Raw genomic sequence first — 27,324 nt, forward strand, 5'->3', positions numbered from 1 at the left:
ACAGGGTGCCACAGAGGATTTGGTATTAAGTAAGTTCATTTGTATATTCTACATTTTTCCCTGATGAAGGTGCAAGTGGCACCGAAATGCATTGGAACCATATGAAAATGTTTGAAAATGGATCGTAATATGTGAATGAAAACATGTATGGATGAAATTAACAAATTGAACAATGAAATAAAAAATATGAATTGCACAAAGTAATTACTTCACATGAATTTTTGCTGAATATTATTCAGCCACAATCACCGTGCCAAGGGTGAGACTCCTATGGTTCAATAGGTCTGCTACACTTTGAAAACTGAGAATGTCATCATAATCCCCCAAAAAGATCAAATACTTTTAGGGTTTAATTACAAATATGGGAAAAGTTATCAGTAAAAAAAATGGTCAGAATGTTCAGATTGGCTCCGTTGGTTTGGTGACAGCCCCACAAGACTCCAAGCCCCACAGTTCCCGAGTATTGAATCTGTAGATCAAAATTAAAACAAATATACTTACATATTTCTGACACCTGTGCTAACATCTAGGATGAGAACACTAGTTTCAAAATACATTTACAATTAAAACGGTTGGCTGTGGACAGTTGAGATGGAGCTATATCATATTTGCCTGACCCAGTTTCTTATTCTGAAAGTGCTGCCTCTGCTGCCAATTTTACACATGGAACATCAGCCTGGCATCTTCTACAAAGTGTGAAATCAGTCATGACATACATGGCAATTATGTGGAGCAAACACCTGTACATCTAACATGATTATGTCATAGTTATAAACTAGAAACAGACAATTAAAACACGCATGTCCACTATATAAAACATGACTCTTCCGTCACAATGGGTAGTACACTTCAAGTGCGCAAAGTAACACCAGCGAGGCACAGAAATGGCTTAATGCAACTCCACACCGAGCGCCCTTAACATTTTATCGTATTTACCTGATAGGGAAGCAGACTCAAGCACTGCTTTTCAATCTGAGGAAGTTTAATAGGATTTCAGTTTGAAATCCTGGGTTGAATTGTTTTCCAAAGAAAACTCTTAAAAATTATGTAAAGCAGTCAGATAGAGCATGCATTTTCAGGAGAAGTGCATCTGTAAAAATAATGTAAATTTGTCTAACCTGCATGGAAAGGCCAAGCTTCTTTGACCGCTCAATTCCTTCGGCAGTCCAAGGAGCTGCTTCAACATCATCTCTTCTCAGAAGATAACGCCAAACCAAGAATCCACATTTACCAATTTCTGGCCAGTATTTCACCACCTACATTACAATGGTTTAAATACAAATATTATCACGCAATCTAGTGTCTGAAATAAAATCCGTTGTTACACCATTTACCGACAGCCATAACGTATTGCATTACTGCAGAATGGAATGCAGAAGGAGAGGGAACCACGGGCTGCAGAATAACCAGAGGACAAACACCGAGATGGCAAACTAGACATTGTGTTTTCTAGTTCTCATAAACGATGTATCTATCCTTAAAAATGCTGGTATACATAAGCTGTTTAAGGTCACTGGTTTGTGAGGAAAAGGATAGCAGAAAATAGGCATTTGGCAAAGACAACGTTTCTGGTCTGTATGTAGTACCTAAAGTAACCACAAGATGTTGCCATTACTCTATCCATATTAAATTGTGAAGCGGAAAGAACTAGATCTGCTTCTTCTGCAACATTATAGTTTTCAAGGGCACAATCTAAAACAAGCATTTACAATGCAATGGTTTTGCCTTTGTTAAAGTTAGAGCTATTGGCATTGCTCTTAACATTTTTATTTATGTTTTTTTTTTAACATAAATAAATGGCATTGTCATTTACAATGCCACTAGCTTTATCTCTCGCAAATGACACACACAAACACACACAGAGCCCCACCCCCACACACACCCACACAGAGCCCCCCACACACAGCCACACAAAGCCCCCCACACACACAGCCACACAAAGCCCCCCACACACACAGCCACACAAAGCTCCCACACACACAGCCCTCCACACACCCACACAGAGCCTTCCACACACACCCACACAGCACAAGCAGGCAACAGGGGCACACAGAGGCACAAGCAGGCAACAGGGGCACACGGAGGCACAAGCAGGCAACAGGGGCACACGGAGGCACAAGCAGGCAACAGGGGCACACGGAGGCACAAGCAGGCAACAGGGGCATGAAAACTGAGGCACAAGCAGGCAACAGGGGCACACGGAGGCACAAGCAGGCAACAGGGGCACACGGAGGCACAAGCAGGCAACAGGGGCACACGGAGGCACAAGCAGGCAACAGGGGCATGAAAACTGAGGCACAAGCAGGCAACAGGGGCACACGGAGGCACAAGCAGGCAACAGGGGCACACGGAGGCACAAGCAGGCAACAGGGGCACACGGAGGCACAAGCAGGCAACAGGGGCACACGGAGGCACAAACAGGCAACAGGGGCACACGGAGGCACAAACAGGCAACAGGGGCACACGGAGGCACAAACAGGCAACAGGGTCACGAAAACAAGCACAAGCAGGCAAAGGGTCACAAGCAGGAATTGTAATTTAGACTGGGCTGAAGTGGAGAACGGTCAGTAGGGAAGTAGTGCGGCTGGTGCAGTGGTGTGCTGCAAACTTGAGCTGCAGTGAACTGTGAACGCTCATAACTGGAAGGTCCTAACCAAGTATTTGGGGGGAGTAGGATTCCTTTTCATTAACAAGGGTTCTATGCATTAGTTTGAGGGCAACCACTCTGAATTCCTGATTCAATAATGAACCTACAAAAAAAAGAAACTGCTTAGAAGGCAGGGACTGCATCCCGACCAGGATTTCTAAGCAGATCACAGAACAGCTTCTACTAATGCAACCTGACTCTGCTTTACAATACAAGCCAGCACAACACTCCTTCATTGACTCCAGCAATGGATCTACTATGAGCTCTGTCAGCCTGACCCATCTGAATCCTAGTTCTCATTTCAAAATTAGGATCCAAGACAGCTTTGTGCCAATGCAGAGCTCAATCAGTGCACACGTGATATCTCTACTGTTTATGATCACAACAGAGGCAGATGAAAGCTCAAAGTTTCTACTTGATTCACATAACACCAAGAGCACACACAATAAGGTCTACACAAAAGAAGATGGCTGGCAAGTGTATGCTGTATCTTTGGCTCCTAGGATTTGCACCTAGTGGCCCTTAGATGACAATCTTCGCTTGTATGTCAACAGATTATTCACTCACTAAACCAAAGAAAGCACCATCAACTAAAAGCCATGTATAACATTTTACTGCAGCGACAGGTTAAAGCTCTGCAGTTAGTACATTCCCACCAACCTTACTGAGTGCCGAAACAACAGTGGAAATCTCGCTCAGATCCACAGTGAACATAACTAACGGGCCCCGCGCTAGTTAGTGACCCTTGTCCCCAGAATTGTTCATCCTATACTCCTGGCTCAAACACACTACTCCACAGGATACCAGTCTTTCGATGCAATGATACAATATCAATTTCAAGGCTTTCGCTTAGCCTACTTACCCTGAAGCTGGTGTATCACGGATCACGGATGCAGCATTGGCAAGAACAAAACCTTCACAGCAGAACTTACCTTCATTTGGAATAAAGATGGATAATGTCCCTAAACAGAGGGGAAATATATTTCGCAACTATTCTGCAAGTGGTTTTACATTCAGGGTCAGAGCATGACCGGAATGAGTGAAAATTGAAAGAGGCATTCAAATCACATTCCATTTACTCAATTTGCTCACAAGTCTCTTTTCTAGATGCATCCCTCAGCATCTTTCTCCCTTTGGCACTATGCTGGAACTGATCTCCCAGTGAGAGATTAAATGCCACTAGGATTACATGCATCAGTCTTTTGCCTCTGTATGTGTCATTATGCCTACGTGTCTTTGACTAAGCCACCAAGCGCTCTCTCAATGCGCCTTTATTATGACTTGCATCATGCCTTGGTTTCCTTGTGCTAACACACGCATAGATCTCACAATGCACCTACACGCAGTACACACTTGTATCCGAGCAGCAGTGAGTCATCCACTCAGCCATGACAAAGCACTTCTACCCTAACCTGCTACATGAGCGTATTTCAGTACTGAGTCATATCAGCCTCCCTCAATACACTTAGATTCCGATTTGCAGAGTAAACTTATCTTGAAGTTCCGAGGTAGAGTTTACAAAATGCACACCAGTCCGAGTACTTGCACTAACCAGCACTCCTACAACGCACATCTAATCTGCACCGTATAAAGCTCTACCACTACGGAAACTCTCACAATACTCCTCGGTCCTGACTAACAGTGTGCACTGGAAACGTAGTACGAAGATTTCGATTAATCGCTTACGCTGACATTGCACTTTATGATTTGACATTGACTCTGATGTATTGGTACAGATACACTCATTTAAAATACACTAAACATTTTCTCAATGGAAACTTAAATCATTCTGCTCTGTGGTCGCCACCAAACTGTCTCAAGAGTTAATTCTTTGGCCACTGCCCTCACCCCTCGCCTTATTAAAGCGCTGAAATAAATACGGGTGTCTGTAAAAAATGAATGATATCGCCGTCTCCTTCCACAAAAAAGCTAGCTTCTATTTTACTATTAACATGAGCGCCTAAGCCCTCGGTCATAACTTCTATCATTCGGTTGCACTGAGCATCTCCTGCACATGGAACTGCTGATCTAGACAAAACTTAAAAATGTAACGTATTTAACGGGACATCACAACCGTACACCTCAGTATCTTTCGGTGAAAATGAGGACGACCACCGCCGCGGGAGATGAGCCTTCAGAAGCGGAGCCTCCACTCCAGCGCGACAGCCCCCCACCCCTGCGGTCCTCCCCTCACCTTCCCTCGGTACCGGTTTCCTCCCTCGCTGGGGTGTAACAACCCCCGGGAAGAATATGCCCCATGGTGTACCCCTGCAAATAGAGACTGATGCTAGCTGACCCTGCGCACCACCTCGGAGCAGCGAGAACGGTAACCAGTGCTGAGACGCGAAGGCGACCCTGCTTATCGAGGTGTCACACTGAAGGTACGGCAAACTGCACGGCGCGGGGTCGCACTCACAGCGGGGTACAGGAGAGGAGGCTGGCGGTGCATTCTGTTATCACGGAGCCTTCAGAAGCGGAGCCTCCCCTCCAGCGCGACAGCCCCCCACCCTTGCGGTCCTCCCCTCACCTTCCCTCGGTACCGGTTTCCTCCCTCGCTGGGGTGTAACAACCCCCGCGAAGACTATGCCCCATGGTGTACCCCTGCAAATAGAGACTGATGCTAGCTGACCCTGTGCACCACCTCGGAGCAGCGAGAACGGTAACCAGTGCTGAGACGCGAAGGCGACCCTGCTTATCGAGGTGTCACACTGAAGGTACGGCAAACTGCACGGCGCGGGGGTCGCACTCACAGCGGGGTACAGGAGAGGAGGCTGCCGGTGCATTCTGTTATCACGGAGGGAGAATCTCGGAAACTCATTACTATTGAGAGGCTTGGGGTTTCGCTGCAGCTCTTCCTCACCCGGTCCCGCTTCTTGGGGCCGGGTGCTCTCACGGGCAGCGGCGGGGCTCCTCTTTGACCATGGAGCCCTGCCGGTGGGTGCAGCTGCTTCTCCTTGTCCGCGCTGGGGGGGCGGGACTTCCGGGTCGCCCCCTCAGCTTTCGGGTCGTCGCGGGCAGCGCGGCGGCCCGTCTCAGCTACTGCAGGCGGGGAGTGAATTCACCGAGGAGTGGGCTCCCTCGAGGTGAAAATAAACAATGCCGGCAAGGCCCCTGGGCGCCTGCCAGGGGACAATTTAATTACAAAAAAGCGAGGTGAGCACTCGCTGTGGCAGAAAAGCGCTATGAGCAGAAAGGCGGGTGCCGGTTCAATGCCGGACCAGATTCGGGGGCGTTCCCGGCTTTTGGCTGACGTCGCGTGACGTAGCCAAAAGCCAAAAATTCTCGGGAACGCCCCCGAATCTGGTCCGAGATTGACGGACGGAGCCCTCTCCCAATGGCTAGCCTCCATTTATGTAGCTAGCCAATCGGAGGAGGGGGCGTATCCCGACCCACACACACAACTCAAGAGGTTTTTTGGCGCATGCGCAAAGCGCATCGCCAGGCAAAACCTAAAAACCTGCATTAAGCCGTGTTTCTTGTACTATGGAAGTTATTAGCTGTCTGTTACGGACACTACATATTTAGCAAGGCACAGAAGAAGGTGCACCTGCCTCTTGAAGGAAAAGGGACTTGATCGGATAGTTAACAAGTCAAGAAACTAACGTTATTTGTGTAACGTGGAAAGGCACTTTGTGTAAGACAAAGAAAGAGATACAAATATATGTTCCGTTGGTTCTGTGTCTCTGCAGTACAGAGGATCTGAACAGTGTTTCAGCTGTTCACTGAGGAGAGACAGGCGTCTAAAGTAACGTTGTACTACCAACAAAGGAGAAACCAAGCAGCAGGCAGCCATTGGTAAGGAAGCACCTTGTAAATGCCGTCATATCTGTTACCGTCCTCGGGGGCATACTTGCTGATCCTTTTTCCTTTACAACTGCGCACCACTCGCACAGGTTTACCAGATCTCCAGTTTTTGGACTCTGCTCCATCTTCCTCGTCGAGGGGAGCGTCACAGTTTAAAGCCAGCGCCCTAGAAGTACAAACAAAGTCATCAATAGTGCGCCCAGCACACACAAGTAGGGCTGCACAGTAGTTCACAAGCTTCGCAAACAAATTATGATACAAGGAGGCATTGTATGAGAGATACAAGTTTCTCCCTGTCCACGGTATAATATTAAGATGTGGGTTGTATACATTGTGCCTAATTTATTTAGAGCCACTCTTAATAGTTGGCATACACAGTATCTTCACCGTTCTCTTAATTACACGAATGGCCCATTTATTACAGTTTTTAACTCTGCTGATTTGCTGACGGTTAGAGAGATGCAGGAATTTTCTCGGTTTCCGATTCTATATTTTCAAGCATTATTTTTAGGGGGGCTAAAATAGCTGAGAGTAAGTGAGTTACTGAATTTGGCTTTATGTTAGGCTGTATTTTCATTTGTGGACATTAACTACAGCGATCACCCCATTCACATGCTCAAATCTGACAACTAAACTTCAGATATAAAGCTTAACATAAAATCAAATTTTCCCTAACTCGTGCCAAAAAAGAAACTTCTAGATAAACTCCCTGATGCCAATATTGTATGCAAAGAATACTCAAGTAGTTAGTAGACAGCTGTAAGAACATGAGTTTGTTTAATGCATTGGAAGCCATGCAAAGTTAGAATCGTTAAGTGCACACACGAAGGTTAGGAGCATCCTTGGTCTTACCTGTTCATGTGTGTTAAAGTTTGATCAAATGTATGTTCTCCAATTCTTTTGTTACCAGAGAGATCTCTACCACCACTTCCCGTGTAAGTGAACTCATCTCCTCGGTCCTGGTAGGGAAAGTACATTGATTTGAAATGTTAAGGATTAGAACCGTAGATACTGCTTAAGCAAAGCATCACAACTACATCAGATCTCGACATGAACTTTACAATTAAAGAAATGCATTGCCACAAACTAGCTCTAAAGGAACACTGAAACCTATTCTGAACACGGGTGACTATCATAAACAAGTGCGGTAAAGAGATGCTCCAACGAAGAATAGAATTCACGATTAGAGGCTCAAGCTGAAGTACATGCAGCGATATGTTTAGTTCCTATTCACAGTCCTCATATCAATTCTGGATTAAAAGGATGCATACCTAAAAGCCTTTGTATACATCAGGAAGCTAACGATTTTGCGTGACAATCTCCTGCTTAATTCCATTACATATTCATGTTTTTCTAAAGTGTCTGAAAGAACTGTTTATTTTCGTCCCAGTGTAGGATCCAGAGCTTTGAAGAGGATGCGAGTTTTCTGTCTCATTTGGCCAACCAGAGGTGGATCAAAAGACGTCCCCTGTGGTTCCTGGTGAAAGGCAAACAAGACTCATTCTTCTTCCGCCTCCAAAGGCAGTGATGAACCAAAATTTGAAGAGATCCTCTTTATAACATGGAGGTCACAGTATCCTTGGAAATAAATAAACTCAGTGGTGAGAAAAGGAGGGTCTCCCTGGAACAGCATGTTTTAATCTCAGGGCTGAGAACAAAACAGGTCATTGTATTCCACCACCTCACTGGAGTAGTCTTGAGAATCAATTGGATGGATGCTATCGTTTGGATCCTCCCCAATTTCATGAAAAGAGGTTTATTGGAGTTCTTCTTTCAGAGATTTTTTTCTGGGTGGGGAAAGTTTGTAACCGAATGTGAAGGTCACTCGTCACTCGAGTACATTAAACAGAACATGATCTCTAAAGAAAAACCTCAGGGACTCTACATATTCCTCAGATTATAGAGCATAAGAAGGTGGTAACAATATCTCTCTCTATGAAGACGTATTTTCTTTTGTCTCTCCAGTTCTTCTTTGTTTCTCTTCTCCTTAAGGTGTAAGCCAAAGTACCTCCAACTTCTTCAAGGAAGGAGTGTCTATGCTCCTTGTGTTTCCAGGTAGGATCGTGATGCTATCTTTTTATTTCCAAGTCATTGGCATTATCCATTTGTAATATAACAAGGAAAGTAGTTGCCTGGATCTTCTTTGAGAATCACAGATGCAGGAAGGGATCTACTGGAATTGAATGCAGATGTTATTATGTGGTTGACATAAGGGCTCAAAGAAAGAGCTGAGGCCATTATAATTCCTAGCGGTCTTATTTCTTTTGAAGGTATTGGTGGAGCAAGATGTTAACAGAATATAGTTTTTCCAACCTCAGAAATTTAAAATCTATTTTTGATTTGTTGAGTATAAGATGGTTTCTAATTATCCAGTGATCAAACGCTAGTTTTAAAATGTCAAGGTCATAAGGATTTTCTAAATTAAGGATTATCTCAGTATTATAAACCTGACATCGATCCAGCCTTGCATACACTGTTGACATGGAGCCACAGGATCACAAATGTGTATAGGGTGCTGGGGCGAGAGGCAGGACCGGCACGGACTGCCCTCCGGCTCCTATTGAACCAGAATTTACAGATCGACCTGTTGGATGAAGATTGGCCAATAACCTGTGTCAAATTCCCAAGATTTTGAAAAACACACGTCTGAAACTGCTACAATTTAATTTTGTCCATCGTATGTATCAGACTACAGCGTGGTTGCAAAGAATGTTCAGCTCTGTTTCACATAAATGCCCCAGGTGTGAGTCCGATAACACAGACTTATCACATGACACAGCAATGATCCACATTACAACACTTCTGGGATGAAATATGTAAGTATCTCACACACATACCAGACAGAGGTCACATTAACACCCCGAAGACATGCTTTTTGGGTCTTATGTCCTGCCTCAAGACGAACAAGACAGAGTAATATGATCAATTTGGCATTCATCTGTTTATTGTCAGCATTGTTATAGCATGCAAGGTGAAAAAAGTAATTATTTCCGGGAGTGGGTTCATGTATACACTGGAAAGAAAAGAGGATTGGTACGATGAATCTTGAGATACCCCTGCTTTGGTACAGTATGCTGTATTTCGACTGAGATAATACTTTATCTGTCCATAAGGTAGGAGTAGATCCAACTAAGGATGGCTAGTAAACTGAGTACAGTTGTAAATCTGAGTAGAAGCTACTTCGTTAATGCTTTGGAACAAGCCTATACATTGAGGTGGGAGTTGGGCTTAATAAAACAGGAGATGAGTGGCCCAAGCTTTGGCAGGATGCAGACAGAGGCAATAAGGCTATTCAACATGGGGACTCTTTCGCATAAAATGATAATGGGACAATTTCTGACACCTCGCAGGTTGTATAGGATGTTTCAGTATGAATAAGTTACTTATCTTTGAAAACTCTCTTTCTGGGGATACTCTTATCCCCGTTTCAGACTGGATGTGGATACTCTTGCAATCGTTCCTATGCCGACTGCTGGCGTCATTGGACTCCATCACCACTCGTTCCCAACATGACGACACAGAGCTGCACCCAGGTGCAACATCCTGTGTGCTGACATCAGTTGTCAGACAAGAATGAATTGTACTGGGAGCATGCAAAATATAACTTGAGATCTGATTAATCCTTTAAGTCCATTCCACAGAACAGGGTGACAAGTGGGAGGTGAGGTATAAACCAAAATGAGCACTTATACATTTAAGTAATTTATACTAATTGATATTTAAAACCACAGACTCCTCACCTTGTGTATTAGTACCAAAAGCAATGCCCTCTCGAAGGCAGTGGACTAAGGAATATGCTTACATCAGGTATTCCTGCAGGACCACAGGACCTGAAGGACTACACAGGCAAATTGGCCCTTTCTGCTCACTTAAGAATCAATACAGTAGTGCTGAGCAAAAGTATGTACAACTGCCCACATGGCTGCATGGGAGATCTCCAAAGAGAGGAATACAATGACCTAGGGTTGAAGTAGTGGCGTTATCTCTGGTGGAATGAGCCATAAAGCCTCCAGGAGGATCATTCTTGGCCTAAGCAGAACAGCTTGATGCAGAGGACAATCCATAGTGATAAGGGCAACTTCTGCATTGCTTTTCCCTTCAACAATTCTGCAAACTCAACAAACTGTTGATCATCAATACCGTACTCCTTGGTCCTATCAGTACAGGCACACCGTGGGTCGAACCAGTGTAGCTTTTCCTCCTCCTTAGATGGATGCAGAGAGAAGAGAATGCAGGGTGGTGAGAGAGACTGCTCAGAGTGGAAAGGGGACACTGCTTTTGGCAGAGAGGATGCATGAGTACAAAGCATTAACTTAAGAAAAAAGGTACTCTGGCAGTGACTGCTTGTATGCAGTATTGCTACAGAATCTCTGAGCTAACACACCCTCAAATAGGTAAGAACTGTTTCTGATTACTCACAAATTATTTACATATATGCTAAGCAATGATTTATTTATTTTAATTTTAGAGGTTTTATATAGCGCTGGCTGGACCCGGGGGCATCAGAGCGCTTTACATTTTGTGAGCCAGGCGGTCAAAAAAACAGGGACCCCAAAACATTACAGTATAGTATATACACAACATATAAGTCAACATATGGGGGACATCAGGAAGATAAATATGGGAAGACAAAAAACCCCATAATGTGGAGAAAGTGATAATTATAATTACATAAGGCACAAGATTAAGAAGAGTGCTGGGAAAATAGGGCAATCAGGAAAGGGAAGATAGTGGTCAGTTAGGTTGATAAGGAAGGAAGGGTAGGACAGTAAGTGGAGGGGGTTGGAGAGGGATGATGAGGGCTGAGGGTTGACGACGGACAGGGGTGCAAGGGAATGCGAGGGTGGTAGACAGGGAGGGGATGTGATGAAAGGAAGGGCGGGTGGGGCTGGTCGCGGGGAGGGGGGGCAGAAACATCTACGGTCGGACAGAAGTGGCCGGTGTAGGGGAGCAGATAGGGGTTAGGGTCCCCAGTATTTATTGAGGACATGTAGTTTGAGTTCTTTTTTGAAGCTAGAATAGGAAGGATTGCATCGAAGGTTAGTGGGAAGGGCATTCCATATGCAGGGAGCATTGCCGGAAAAGGATCGAGACTGAGTGGTTTTCTTTTTCAGAAGGGGTGATAAGAAGGAAGGAGTTAGTGCTTCTCAGGGATCGGGAGCAGCCGGCTTTACTAAGTTTGTTAGTGAGGTAGGATGGTGTGTTCTGATGGAGTTTTGTGTGTAATGCAGGCCGTTTTGTAAGTGGACCTACCTTCAATGGGGAGCCATTTAAGGGTTTTGAGGGCAGGGGAAATGTGGTCTAATCGTTTACAGTCTGTGATAAGCCTCGCTGCAAGGTAGAGAACAGATTTTAGAGGTGCTAGGTGGATCTTGGGAATTCCAGTAAGAATGGCATTGCACTAGTCAATTCGAGAGAGGACAAGAGATTGGACAGCTAGTTTGAAGTCATCTCTTGGGATGAAGGGCTTGATTTTCTTAAGGTGGCGGAGAGTGAAGAGGGCCCCTTTGGCAGAATTGTTGGTGTGGACCTTGAGGGTGAGGAGGTTGTTAAGGGAGATCCCTAGTGATTTGACTGAGGCGGACAGAGATTGAATTAAATTGAATTTAAAGGTATTTATTGAGCGCACGATCACCAGGCGGTTTCTTGGCGCTAGGGGGCAGGCCATAAAGAGGGAAGAAGGAAGGAAGCTAGGGTGAGAAAGCCTGTAGAAACAGGAAAGTTTTGAGCACTCTTCGGAACTCCAAATAAGTCACTGTTGACCTAATGGTAAGAGGAAGGGAGATCCAGAAGGCGGGGGAAAGGACTGAGAACTTCGCGCCCCCCTTTTGATCTTCCTAAACCGGGGGACCGACAGGAGAGATTGGGAAGATGAGCGCAATTGTCTGCTGGGAATGTAAGCCTTGACTTTGGAGTTGATGAAGGCTGGAGCCGTCCCAGCAAGAGCCTGGAAGGTCATGCATCCCATCTTAAAGAGGGCGCGTTCTCTGATGGGGAGCCAGTGGAGGGATCTAAGAAGCGGAGTGACATGATGTGATTTAGAAAGACCATGACTAAACGGGCGGCTTGATTTTGGACAAGTTGGAAACGCCGTAGGGCATAAGCGGGGACCCCATTATACAAAATGTTGCCATAGTCCAAACGTGAAAGGACCATGGCCATAAGAATAAGTTTAAGAGCTGAAAAGGAAAAAAACTTGAAATCTTTCGAATAGTGCGTAGGGCAAAGAAACAAGGAGACCACCGTGCTGATCTGGGAATGTAAGGTGAGGTGTTGATTGAGTGTAATCCCATGTGTTTTAACGGAGGGGGAAGGTGAAGGGGGAGGACCAAGGGACAGGGGCCAGAAAGCAGGGGACCAGGGGCTGGAGCTGCCACCTGTGAGAACCAGCTCGGTTTTATCAGGGTTGAGTTTAAGGTGGTTAAAGTTCATCCAATCCCTGATAAAAGTCATAACAGATTGAAAATTGTGAATGGAGTGGGGGGAATCCGAGAGATTAAAGATAAGCTGGAGGTAATCGGTGTAGTTGAACACCGTGACCTCCATCGACTGTAAAGCAAAAATAACAGAAAAAATATATAAATTAAACAAGAGAGAGGAGAGGGAAGAACCCTGCGGAACGCCACAATGCACCTTGTGTAAGGGGGCAGAAAAGTCGGCCAAGTGGACGGCTTGTGTCCGGTCCTTCAGAAAGGAGGTGATCCAAGCCAGAGCCGAGCCCCCGATGCCCGCCGCCTCGACACGGGAGAGAAGGATGGTATGGTCCACTGTGTCAAAGGCGGCGGACAAATCGAGGAGAACGAGGGCCTGGGGTGAGTTGACATCTATCCTCTCCCTAAGCGTGTCCAGGACCGAGACAACCACTTTTTCGGTGGAATGTAGCAGGCGAAACCCCGCCTGGCACGGTGCAAGGCAGCCGCTGTCCTCAATAAAAGAAGTGAGGACTTTACTGGCGTGGCGTTCTAGGACTTTGCCCAGAAAAGGGAGGAGGGAGATGGGGCGATAGTTGGTAAGAGACGTGGGGTCAGTGCCAGGCTTCTTCAGAATGGGGATAATGGTGGCAGATTTATGAGAGGGAGGGACCACACCTTGCTTGAGGGAGTCGTTAAAAAATGTCAGGGGAGGGAGGGGGCACACCGAGAAGATCTCTCTCAAAATATGAGCCGGGCAAATGTCGGCGGGGGATCCTGACTTCACTCGAGGGAGCAGAGACAAAAAGATTTCCCTCGTCAGAGGGGCAATCTGATCTAACTGGGAATTATTGGGAGGCGGGTAGGGGTTCAAGAATACAGGGGAGGGGGAGGATATGTTGGCCTTAATGGCCGTGATTTTGTCAATAAAAAAATCATTAAGAGAATCGCATAAGGATTGGGAGAGGGAATGCTTGAGCGTGACTCTGTCTGAAGAGGCCAACTCATAAACTGTGGCGAAGATTTCCCTGGGTTGATTTTCGACCGAGAGAATTTTGCCAGAGAAATAGCTGGTCTTGGCGTTGAGGATGGCCTTTTTATAATCATTTAAGGTGGTAATATGCTGTGATTTTAGCGTCGGGCAGTAGACAGTTGAGGGCATTAAAGTCTGTGATACAGTTCTGAATGGGGAGCTGGCTGTTTTTTGGGGAAAAAAGAATAATTTCGGTTTTTTTGGGGTTAAGTTTGAGGTGGTTCATGTGGAACCAGGCTTGAATCTTGATGAGGGTGTTGTTGAGGTGAATGATGTCGGCATGAGTTTTAATCTTATAGTAGAGTTGGGTGTCGGCGGCGTAGAGATGGTAGTAGATCCCGGCTTGTTTGAGAATGAGTGTAAGGGGTTCCATGAAGAGGTTAAAGAGAGAGGGAGAGAGGATAGATCCTTGCGGAACTCCTAAGGAGGTGGGGGTAGGGTTAGATTGGCAGTTATGGACTTTGATTTGTTGAGTGCGGTGTTGAAGGTAAGAGGCAAACCATTTGTGTGTCATACCATTTAGGCCGAATCTATCTCTAAGAACATTAAGTAGAGCAGAGTGATTAACAGTATTAAACGCTGCAGAGAGATCAAGGAGGATCAGAAGGCTAGATTCGCCATTGTCGAGTGAGTGGTGGATGTCGTCTACAATGTTGAGCCTGGCGGTTTCCGTACTGCATCCTCTCCTAAAGCCAGATTGGAAGGGGTCAAGTAAGTTAAAGTGTTCAATGTGTCTGTCTAGTTGGAGAAGGACGCATTTTTCCAGGGCTTTAGAGAGAAGGGTAAGGTTGGAGATGGGACGCAGATTGTTGAGGTCATTTGGGTCCGCAAGTGGATTTTTGATAATGGGGTGATTTGTCCATGTTGCAAGGAAGAGGGGACACAGCCCGTGGCAAGGGAGGTGTTGATAATAGCGGTCCAGGGAGGGGTGATGATATGTTTGAGGTTTTGGACAAGTTTGGAGGGGAGTGGGTCTTTGGTGTGGGAGGAAGGCTTAAGGTTGGTGATGATGTTGAAGACGTCTCTTTCAGTGACTGGCTGGAAATTAAGCCATTCGGCATTATTTTTAGGCAGAGGGTTAGGTAGCTTAAGGTTCAGGAGAATGTGGGGCAGGGAAGGGAGAGGGAGATCAGAGTTACAGTGGGTAGTAGCGGGAGTAAGGGGAGTTATGATGGAGGGGGGGTAATAAGAGAGATAAGCAAATCTTTGTATGTTTGTATATGCAAGAATAAAAAGGCAGATAACTTTTACCCCATCATTAAACTGATGCTAGTTCATGTCAACCTACAGAATGCCAGTGTGTCATGCAGGGCAGACTGAAGGTCTCTATGGAATCCCCTTTAGGTATCGCTGCCATGGCAAACCGGTTGTGCCTTGGTAATGATATTGCCAAGCTTAGGGTAAACTTTAATTAAAGATGGATCTGAATCCATGGCCGGATCCAAAACTGGATCTGGAACTGGGGACAATGGAGTACCGACTGGCGAGACCTGCAGTAGGCGGGTGGAGGCATGGCACATCACCAGAGACTGACTTTATCTGGTGTTAGTTAGTGCAGGGAAAGAACCCACCTGTGAAATCTCAACAGGAGACCTGCTAGGTGGCAATGGAAGACAACCCACTAAAGAGAGCTGGAATAATTGTAAAAATCTGCAACATGGACTCCTTCAAGGTGCAATCTGCTCCAATGTTGATAATGGCCCGAGGAACTCACCGGATTCAGATTTGGCATTGGATCCAAAAAAGGACGGCAGAGCCAGCATGGGGTTTCTAGAACCGTGACCTCTCAGGATAGTAGTAACATTTGGACATTAAAGAGCTTTGTGTACTCTTCCCCTGTTTTTTGTAACCTCTTACCATAGGAGGGTGATACTGAATCAAGAATAGCCCACTTCTTATGTTTGGCAACAGAGTTTGGCTTCTTGCTTCCTTATGGGCTTTGGTATACCTTCAGGAGCATTGGTAACAGGACTTGGAGACATGTTTGGGGCAGACACACCACAGTTTTGCAGGGCGTTAACCAACATCTCTTTACATCATACACAAGCCCTTTTGTCTTTGCGCATTGCCAAAATAATCTAAACCAAAAGTGGCGACAAAGGACAATAGTGCCACCTACAGGCGGACACAGGGGTTTGCACGAGTTTCGGCATTCAGTCCTGGCGACATTCACAAGGTGAGGAATCTGTAACTGGAAATAGCCATCAGAAACAACTGACAAGTGTTGGAGATTATGTAAAGATGTAGGTACTGTGACACAGTGAAAAACAGTGGCCAGTAAGAAGATAACGAGTCTGTGTCCAAAATTTGATGGTCATTTTAATATTCAACCCCCAAAACTGAGAAAAGACTGGATTTAAAAACTGGAAATTAATATTCCAGGTCTTGGTGGTGGCAAGAATCGTCATAGCCAGACAGCTGTCAGAACCAGTCCTTTCTTTGTTGGTTGGCGAAATTTGAGGGACTACAGCACCAGTAAGACTTACTGCATGCTCCGCTGGGAAAGATCCCAGATGATCTGGTCAGTGGTATAGCAAGGATATTAGGGGTTCTTGACGTGGAACCTCGTACCCCGATAATTAGTATTGAATCCCAAACGACCATATCTCACTATTTACCTCAGGAAGTCCACTTTGAGTTGATCTTACATGAACAGCACCTTACCAAACATTAGTTTAACATAGTATCATGTAATTAAGACTACTCAATAATTGAGTTCTAGATCAGGGGAACATTTAAATGGTTTTATCACAGAAATCTCAAACTCAGGTGGTACAGAATAAATAATTCATATGAAAGCTCAAAAGATGAGTTATACAGAGTAGTCAAAACCAGAAACAATACTGAACAGCAAAATCAAGAAAAGGTCAGAAAGCCTCCCCAAACACAAAAGGATAATCTCTAAAAATATGTCTCACCCCCAGAATCAAGAGGTTCATATACACATTCTTGCAAAGAAAATTGGCTACACCACAGATTTAGCATGGTATGATCCCATGCATCAATTATTTTGCAAATCAGAGAAATCAACATCATTATACGTTAGCACTATCCTATTTTCTAATCATCCTGTTTTCCACGTCATAGTCAATGTTTCGAACAAAGTATGCAACATTAAACAAAAGCTATTCACCAATTAATAAGACTAAACTGGGCTACAGAATAACAGTGGAAGGACCTTGGGGTTCTGTTACAGTTAGCAACACCGGAAAGTTAATTCAGAGCACAACATGAAAATTAAATCAACGTATCTTCATTCTGCAGAGCTGTGGGGAGAGAAGCTATGCAGGTGAACCCAATAGGAGGGGGCGAATGCAGTATTAAAAACAGAGACAACAGCTGCATCAATTTTATGCAATATGGATTTTTTTACAACAATGTGGCACAATTAAACACACTTCTACACCTCATATTAAACTTGTTTTAACTGCAATCATATTAGTACGCCACTAAGAATTTCAATTCAGCATAAACATTTAGAATACTTATTATATTTCAACAAAAAAATGTACTTAAAAAAATACTGTAACAGGGCCCTTGTGCAAGAAAGGAAAAGTAGACCTTTGAACCCTGGTTATGTACCAAAAGCAGAAATTACGTGTGGTTCAATGGTCCCAATGGCACCTGCGTCCGGTTTACATTGCACCTGCTGTATCACTGATAGCTATACCCCTGGATATAGCATCTAGTATTACTCTATGTAGAAGGAAAAAAAAGAATTGTCCTAACCTCTAAGACGGCAAGACTTCTAAGACAGGGCAACATCTGTTAATATATCTGGTGTCGTAGGATTACATAGGCACAGTTGGGCTCTACTTTCTACACATATGATGCATTTTCTAATGGACATGTTTAACATTTGTGACACAATTATTTCCGAACGAGAAAGTCGCAATAAAGCAGTATTTGTGTTTGCTTCATTATCAGAGCACTGATTTTTTGGAATACATTTCAATACCTAAGAACGCACTGATCTGACACTTTTTACTGTTGCTGAATCACATCATATGTGGTATCAATGAGAAAAAAAGCTTTGGGTTGGCATAGGTCGGAAAGCATGGATTTTTCTGTTTGCTATGGTGAACTGAGGAATTTGGGATTGAAATTGTGCTGACTTGGTGTGTGCCGCCTAATCTGTTTAGGATTTGAGCTTTTACTTCTAATTAAGTTGGGGGTTGGGGTTGGTGGCTTTTCCAGAGGCAGGCACCGACTCGGAGGTGCTTTTTTATTTAAGTTTGAGTTTATTGAGATAAAAAAAAAACAGGAACAGAAATGAAGAAAACAGGTGAATGATACAGTCTTACAAAACATATGATAAAAACATAATTAGCAAAAAAACGGTGTAAAGTATAATTGACACAGAAGAGAATCAATCAAAAATTACAAGTATAAAGCTACTTCGTAAGCATAACCATAACAAAGGATAGAAGATAATCAACTGTAATACAAAAGATAAAAAATATCAAATAATGAAATCATTGATGAAAGAGGCAATGGGAGGGGGTTCAAGGTGGTTTGCGGACATCATCAGAATGAGTGGTAGAGGAGGAGGGTGGGGAAGTAATTAGCGTTAATTAATTAGTTAAAGGTAACCACAAGAGATCCCTTTTGATTGCTAAGGAGATAGGAGTGACATAATTGGTGTCTAGTCGATGATGAAAACAAACTGCGTTCCACTGAGAGCGAAAGGTCACACTGTTCGCATCTTTCCAATTAGAGGTGATAAGGTGAAATGCAACAGCAATTAAGAGATCAAGGAGTTTATTTTGTGGTGAGGAGTGGGGCCATAAAGGGGAGAGAGTACCTAGAAATGCGAGGGAGATGGAAAAGGGAGTGTGGACATGGAAAATTAATTGAATTTGGGACCAAACGCGTTTCCAAAATTGGGAAATGGGAGGACAGTCAAAAAGCATGTGCTTTAAATCAGCAGAAGGGTGTGTGCAAGACCAACAGGTGGAAGGGGTATCTGATGAGAAAGTAGACAGAATTTGTGGAGTAAATAAAAGTCGATTATAAATGAAAAAGAGGGTTTGGGTGGTATTGGCAGCTCTAGAGGTCTAATGAATCTTAAACCATATTGTATCCCATAAAGGAACTGACCATTCTTCAGATAGATCTTTTTCCCAGGTTAATTCAGTTTTAGTTTTAGGCCTATCGATGAGAACTTGAAGGGATTTATACAGAAAAGAAGTAGAGGGAGATTGATCCAACGTGGAGAAAATGGAGTGAGATTCAGTTGGAATAGCGGAAAGAGGTGCTTTTGATGTTTCTCTGCAGGACAGACAGATAGAATAGATTAGAGAGAACAGATAGATTATATGTGAGCACACTGGACATTTTCTGAAAAATCACGGTATGAAAATTCAGCAAATCAGCAAAAAGCATCAAATGAAGCCAAGCACTCTATACCCACTCAGTCTGGTGTACCTTCCTTCAATCGTTTGGAGTTTTCAGTTTGAGTGGAATCTCAGAAGGTTGGGGACACCAATATAAATGTGATCCCACAATGCTATCATCTCACCTGTATGGTGCCGATCTCACTGTAAGACTCCTAAAAAATACCTTGGGCGCTTAACTTACTGCTCAGCCTTTGATTGCAGCTCAGCTTGGTTTGCTCTAAGTACTTCCACATACAGATTGTATGTCAAATTTGGCACAAACATTTGCAGAGGCCAACATTTGTTTTTCCAATGTTATGCAGATTGATTAAAGGCATGTCAAGACATACCTGGTTTCCTCCATTCAGAAATATAAATTAGGAATACGTTTTCACACTTCTCAAGATTCAGGTGATTCCCCTCTAATTGGAAAGATGCAAACAGTGTGACCTTTCGCTCTCAGTGGAACGCAGTTTGTTTTCATCATCGACTAGACACCAATTATGTCACTCCTATCTCCTTGATTCGTTATGGTGGATAGGAATACCCACCCAATCGCGCACTGTTCACTTGGTGCTGCCGCACCTTTTTATTTTTACGTTTTTAAACACAATTTAAACCAACAGTATGTCTTATTTTTTTCTTTAGTTTTTAATTTGTGCTTATGTTCACCACATCATGTAAACTATAGTTTTGTTATTCACCATTTTCATAACAATTTGCTATAAAATACATCATTTCAATGCATATTTCATTTCATAATATTTTTCAACATTTTCAATATTGTACATGACTCATATAATCAATATTCCTTGGTTGAGCCCAATGCATTTCGGCACTATTGGAGTGCCTTCATCAGGGGAAATTCTGCAGAAAAATAAAAGTAAAAAACATGGTGTAAGTGTGTTGACTTGTTTAATTCTTGGGGGTTCACTTAGTTTATAATGTATTAACTGGCATACCTTAATGTTGCTCATATGTGACGTATGAATGCTGTGCTCCGACTTGGACACAATGCTTCTGTTTAAAACAAAATTCAAACTTCTCTTTAATCAACCGGGTCTAATATGTTAAACTGATTTTGAATTATCGGCCACTTAATAACCAACGTACCTTCTGCTATTGTACCAAGATTTTCTGAAACAACAAACGGGAAATGCCTTAGCACCTAATTATTGTGATCTTATTTTGAATAGCAAGCCACTCAATGGGCAACGTACCTTATGTTAATGTGCCACAAGTTTCTGAAATAACAAACGAAGAAATGCCTTAGCACCTTGTTATGATAAAATATGGGCTTTAATCAACTCTCGGCGAAAAGCCGACTTTACCTTATCTTCCGTTTCCAACTCGTATCTCTCAACTTAGATTTCTAGTTTTGGAACAGGTACCCTTAAAACAAGGAGTCAACAACCATCAAAAACTATTACAACGTGAACTTTTTTGGATCAAATATTTTAATACCATGTACCAACAGGCCTCAATGATAAATATGATTTAGCGTGTTTTCTGTAGGGACAGCAGATGAACTGCATAGCAATTGAGGTCAGGGAGGCGTAACTCAATGTGATTTTCTGATTGTTAAAACTCATTAACGAAATGTTAATTAGACCATAATGAAATATCTTGGACAACCTTGCTATCTACTGCATGTATATAATAATATGAGGGAGTCTGACACAATGTTATACATTTAAAATATACAAACAGATTTTCTCTGTTTCACAGGCCAGCACTAAATCACACACTTAGTCATACAGCTAGCAGTATTACACTTATGACCAACCATGATAGTGCCATAAACAGTTAACTACACAACAGAACGAGAGTTTGGTTTGTTCAGAGTGTAGAGAACTTTACATTATCTGGAACGCTTAGACTTTTACAAAATAACACCCATGAATCACAAGGAGTATGTGGAATGGTAGCACGAATTCTGTCATAACGAATTGTTGTAGCGGGTTCCATTAACGTCAGCAGAATTAGGACCACTCTAAGATGGCACCTAACGGAGTGTAGTGAACACAGCGATAACAACAGATAGTCAGTTTTTGGTTTCTACTCTCGCGGAGTTGTCCCGGAGTGATTTTAAACCCAGTAAATTTCGACACACGCCGATGTTAATACAACTTACTAGGTTGCGGTTTACGTTGAGGACGGCAGAAGGCTTTTACACAGGTATGAACAGCATGCGCTACGCGGTTATTTAGAGTAATGATTCTGGCAGCATCTAGAGATGAAGGGCAACTGATGGTGATTATTGTTTGTTCTGATTTCCTCAGATACGAGTTGGAAACGGAAGATAAGGTAAAGTCGGCTTTTCGCCGAGAGTTGATTAAAGCCCATATTTTATCATAACAAGGTGCTAAGGCATTTCTTTGTTTGTTATTTCAGAAACTTGTGGCACATTAACATAAGGTACGTTGCCCATTGAGTGGCTGGCTATTCAAAATAAGATCACAATAATTGGGTGCTAAGGCATTTCCCGTTTGTTGTTTTAGAAAATCTTGGTACAATAGCAGAATGTACGTTGGTTATTAAGTGGCCGGTAATTCAAAATCAGTTTAACATATTAGACCCGGTTGATTAAAGAGAAGTTTGAATTTTGTTTTAAACAGAAGCATTGTGTCCAAGTCGGAGCACAGCATTCATACGTCACATATGAGCAACATTAAGGTATGCCAGTTAATACATTATAAACTAAGTGAACCCCCAAGAAATAAACAAGTCAACACTTACACCATGTTTTTTACTTTTATTTTTCTGCAGAATTTCCCCTGATGAAGGCACTCCAATAGTGCCGAAATGCATTGGGCTCAACCAAGGAATATTGATTATATGAGTCATGTACAATATTGAAAATGTTGAAAAATATTATGAAATGAAATATGCATTGAAATGATGTATTTTATAGCAAATTGTTATGAAAATGGTGAATAACACAACTATAGTTTACATGATGTGGTGAACATAAGCACAAATTAAAAACTAAAGAAAAAAATAAGACATACTGTCGGTTTAAATTGTGTTTAAAAACGTAAAAATAAAAAGGTGCGGCAGCACCAAGTGAACAGTGCGCGATTGGGTGGGTATTCCTATCCACCATAACGAATCATTGATCCAGGACCGACAATCCTTAACAATCGCAGCACCATTTGAGTAAAATTCTAAGATCCTGTTAACAACGGAGTGCTCCTTACAAACTCAATTATTCTTTACTACAGTCAACCCAGTAAGGAGGCACCCAAACAAACAAAGATGCAATTCGAAACAATAACAGCGATCACGGACAATAGAGCCAACACATTGGCGTACACCAATGAACAGGCAGACCAGATTTACTCGCTCATCAAGGAAGTCAGAAACATGGATGCTCACGGGGGTTCCATAAGTCAACAACTCAAACAGCTGGAATACCTTACACGACGTCAAGTTAACCAAAGAATGCACGCATCGACACTCATCCAATACCATAAAGCCAAACGCATCCCTAGAGGACTACGTTTGTCAATCAAACCAATGTTATTTCGATTCAACCTTAATTCGAAGTTCATGGATAAGTGGTACAGAATATTAAATAAATGTTCATTAGACCTTATACTGCTCATCATTGAGGAACTAGCCAAGACCATACGTGAGTTAGAAGATGAAATTTACACACTCAAAACAGAATTGGAAGCAAGAATGGAAGAAGATTCATGGAAGATGAGTCTAGAGGGTATTAATCTGAAATTGGAAAAATACGAGGAAGAATTACAAGAAGGAAAGCTACGCAAATACAAACGCGATACAATAGATTATAAGCTTAACGAAGTTTATACATGGGCGGATATCTACGCTCGACGACAATTTGTACCACCAAAAAGAACAACCCCAGCTACACATTCGTCCGAAGAAAGTCTTGTAACCGATAAGGAAACATCGATACGGAGAGGACCCATAAGAGCAACACAGTAAGGAGTAATATTACCCACTGATAACAGTCAACATGCTACAACAAGCAGAGATACGGCTTTTTTGTTACAGGACCAGGATCAGGGTCAACCACCAACATCACAAACGCCAACACCAGCATTAAGCGCAAAACAAGGCGAGGAAGTGGCAGGCAAAGCCCTAAGAAGTGGACGGACAGTAGTTTAATCATTAACATTTCTTCAACAACACTGACGAGGCAACAAACATTGACTTTAAACAAGGGACTTACATTTGTACCTACCACAGCAACAAATGAATTGGAAACAGAAGGTGCTTTTTTCAGGTTCATGAGAACATTAAAACTTAGACATTATTTTGAAAATGTAATTGAACCAACAAATACTCAGACTGAAAACACAGATAAACAATTCAAACCAAAAAGTGTATTCCAAGCTCCAACATCGCACAAAATGCTAGACACCTTTGAAATCATGGTGAAAAATGATTTGAAAACATTGGATTACAAGAAAATACAACATAACAACTTGACGAAAATTGAACAACACATAATCAACAACTTGGCCAATGATGCAAAATTAACCATTCAACCAGCTGACAAGGGTGGCGCTTTAGTGCTAATTGATACACATTACTACGAACATAAAGTAGATGAACATGTGTCACACCAAGACACATATTTACAGCTTCCTTCAGATCCAACTTCAATGCTTCAAATTATGCTTAATGGAATTTTGCAGACAGCTAAACTGAATGGATGTGTTGATGATCAAACAGTGGCATATCTAACAGAAAAAAACCCGAGACGGCCACAATTGTATATGATCCCTAAAATTCATAAACACCCGACCAATCCACCGTTCAGACCAATAGTGTCGGGGTGTGGGTCAATTTTTGACCCCCTTGGACAATACATTGACCACTACCTGCAGAAATTTGTTCAACAATGGGGTTCATATATCAAAGATAGAACTGATTTTCTGAATAAATTAACATGGATTCAAGAAGGATATCAAAACCACTGGATTATGTGCACCATAGATGTGGTGGCACTTTACACCTCTATACCTCACGGGGCAGGCCTTGAAGCCGCAGAATGGGCACTACTCAAGCTGGAAGAAGTACCAACTGACAAAAAAATCTTTTTGTTGCAGCTATTGAAATTTTGTCTCTACAACAGTTATTTTTTATGGAAGAATACATTCTACGCTCAACTCAATGGAACATCCATGGGCTTGGCTGGGTCCCCAGCATACGCTAATACTTACATGGCCCAATTTGAGGCACAGAACGTGATGAACTTGAGAGAATGGACACATGTGAAGTTATACTGTCGATTCATCGACAACATCTTCTTAATTTGGGACGACACTCAGGAATCATTGGAACACCTAATCAGAACTCTCAACCAAGTTGAGGCAAGAATACAATTCACACACAAAATAAGTAAAGAAGTAATTGATTTCCTGGATGTCAGGATAACCAAGACAGATAATGGATTTGACACGGAACTGTACACTAAGTCCACAGACCGTAACAGTGCACTCAGCTACACCAGCTTTCATCCAAGGAGTTTAATAAGGAACCTACCACTATCACAATTTATTCGGATTAAACACATATGTTCCAATAAACAAACGTGTGAAAACACCTTGGAAAGACAAGTCCAAAAATATGAGGAGAGAGGATACCCAAAGGTTATACTACAAGAGCAAATACAAAAGGTCTCATTAATGAACAGAACAGAATTGTTGAAACCACGGATAAAAAATCAACAAAACAGAATGGTATTTGTAACAAAATACACAACCCAATCACACAGAATCAGAAACATCATTAACAAAAGATGGGAACTATTATCTATGGAGCCAGATTTTAATGGATTATTCAAAGAGCCTCCACTACATGCGTACACCAGAGGATTGAACTTAAAAGAAAAATTGAAATTCAAACAACAGCCATCATCATCAACAACAAACAAAGGAACAACACGCTGTCTAAATTGCATTAATTGTAACAACGTAATAACAGGAAGCTCATGCACTCATCCAACCTCAGGAAAACTGATTCAGTTAAAACATACCAGTGACTGTAATTCACAGAACGTTGTGTACGGAATTAAGTGCCCGTGCGGAAAGATGTATATTGGAAAGACAGAACGGAAAATAAAAGTGCGAATATCAGAACATAAAAGCCGAATTCGCAATAATTCTTTAACTTCACCATTGGTACACCATTGGATACAAGAGAAGGAGTAGTTTCTGTTCTGTAACTCCAGTTCTGTAGTAGGGGTATCTCTGTTATAGTCATAATCTAGTGAATAGTCCCGCCCATGTGCGTGGACCCCGGCAATCAAAAATAATCTCTTAAGTTGTCAAAATAATGCAGAAACTGCAAAGACACTTAAGAGAGAATTTAAAGACAAATAATGCAGCCTATATCCACAGGCTACACTGTCCAGTACTTCAACTAGAAATTCCACCAAAAATCACCACACACAGCACAGCCTGCTAGTTTCTACCATAGAGAAACTTGCCTCCCCCAGTCAAAGACCCAGGAATGATAGAGAGGAAGGTAGGGACAGACAAGCCCCATAGGCTGCCATTATGTGGCTTAAATAGGATACTGTGCCTTTAAGAGAACTTTCCAGAACTTCTCCCAGTATCCCAGAATGCATAGCAGGTCCCTCTACTTTCAGTTCTTTTGAAGGCGAAGCATGCCAGACCTGTCGCATTCTTTACATGATGAAAATCTCCACCGGGGAGGAGGGCGGGCGCTTATGACTATAACAGAGATACCCCTACTACAGAACTGGAGTTACAGAACAGAAACTACTCCTTCTGTAGTAGGGGATCTCTGTGTATAGTCATAATCTAGTGAATAGAATGGCAAGCCCATCCCCACACCAAAGCGGCGGTGGAGAATAAATACATAACGCCACTACTGTGCAAACAAATTCCGCAGCGAAGCCTGCCCAACCTGAGCGTCTGCCCTGGCGTCAGTGTCCAGGCAGTAATGCTTAGCAAAGGTATGAACCGACTTCCAAGTGGCTGCCTTGCAGATTTCCGCAATCGGCACATTACGGAGCAGAGCCGTCGTGGCAGCTTTGCCCCTGGTGGAATGAGCCTTAGGCTTACCTCCTAAGGTCTTATTAGCCTTTTGGTAACACAATTGTATGCAGGACACAATCCACCTAGAGATGGACTGCTTCGAGGTCGCAAGACCCGTCCTGACCGACCCATAATTGATGAACAACTGGTCAGACCTACGAATATCCTTGGTTTTATCCAGATAAAATTTCAACACCCTCCTAACATCCAGGGAATGGAGAGACTTCTCCGCTGGGGATGAAGGGTTTTGAAAAAACGTAGGCAAAGTTATCGTCTGGTTGACATGAAAATCAGAAATAACCTAGGGAAGAAATTTAGGGTGAGTACGCATAACAACCTTAGCAGCATGAAATACAGTATAAGGTTCATTACAACACAACGCCTGAATTTCACTCACCCTGCGGGCCGATGTAATGGCCACGAGGAACGCCGCCTTCCAGGACAGGTGATGCAACGAAGCCTTATGAATAGGCTCAAAAGGCTCCTTCATCAATCTGGACAGCACCACATTCAATTCCCATAAAGGCGAGGGAAGCCTGACAGGAGGGAATACTTTCTTCAAACCTTCCAGAAAATCTTTGATCACAGGGATCTGGAAAAAGGAAGTCTGTGAAGGGCATTTCCTGTAGGCAGTCAATGCAGCAAGATGTACCTTAATGGAATGGACATTAAGGCCAAACTGCGCCAAATGTTAAAGGTAAGGAAGGATGACATCTTCCTTGCAGGTCGTAGGATCATGGTTCTTAGACTGGCACCAGATACAAAACCTCTTCCACTTGTAAGCGTATGAAGTCCGAGTGGAAGGTCTCTTAGACTCCTTCAGTATGTCCATGCAGTCATCCGGCAGATTCAGATGGCCATATTGCACTATCTCAGGAGCCATGCCGCCAAACTCAAAGACGAGAGGTTGGGGTGTAACATCCGTCCCCCGAACTTCGTGAGAAGGTCCGGCCTGCACGGCAACCGAATGTGAGGAAGGAGAGACCGGTGAAGTAGGTCCGTGAACCAC

General features: G+C 43.1%; 1 protein-coding gene across 1 annotated transcript in view; it reads right to left on the reverse strand.

The window, feature by feature from the left end:
• UHRF2 (ubiquitin like with PHD and ring finger domains 2) overlaps positions 1-27,324 on the reverse strand; it is a 616,766-nt gene that overhangs the window by 140,062 nt on the left and 449,380 nt on the right. Inside the window, exons 10-12 of the mRNA XM_086961356.1 lie at positions 7,304-7,410; positions 6,455-6,617; positions 1,119-1,256 (exon numbers count right to left, since the gene is read on the reverse strand). Of these exons, the coding sequence (XP_086817482.1) occupies positions 1,119-1,256; positions 6,455-6,617; positions 7,304-7,410 (408 nt within the window). The remainder of the gene's footprint in view (positions 1-1,118; positions 1,257-6,454; positions 6,618-7,303; positions 7,411-27,324) is intronic.

This window comes from Lissotriton vulgaris, chromosome 3_1 (assembly GCF_964263255.1).
Source record: "Lissotriton vulgaris chromosome 3_1, aLisVul1.2, whole genome shotgun sequence".
Classification (NCBI taxonomy): Eukaryota; Metazoa; Chordata; class Amphibia; order Caudata; family Salamandridae; genus Lissotriton; species Lissotriton vulgaris.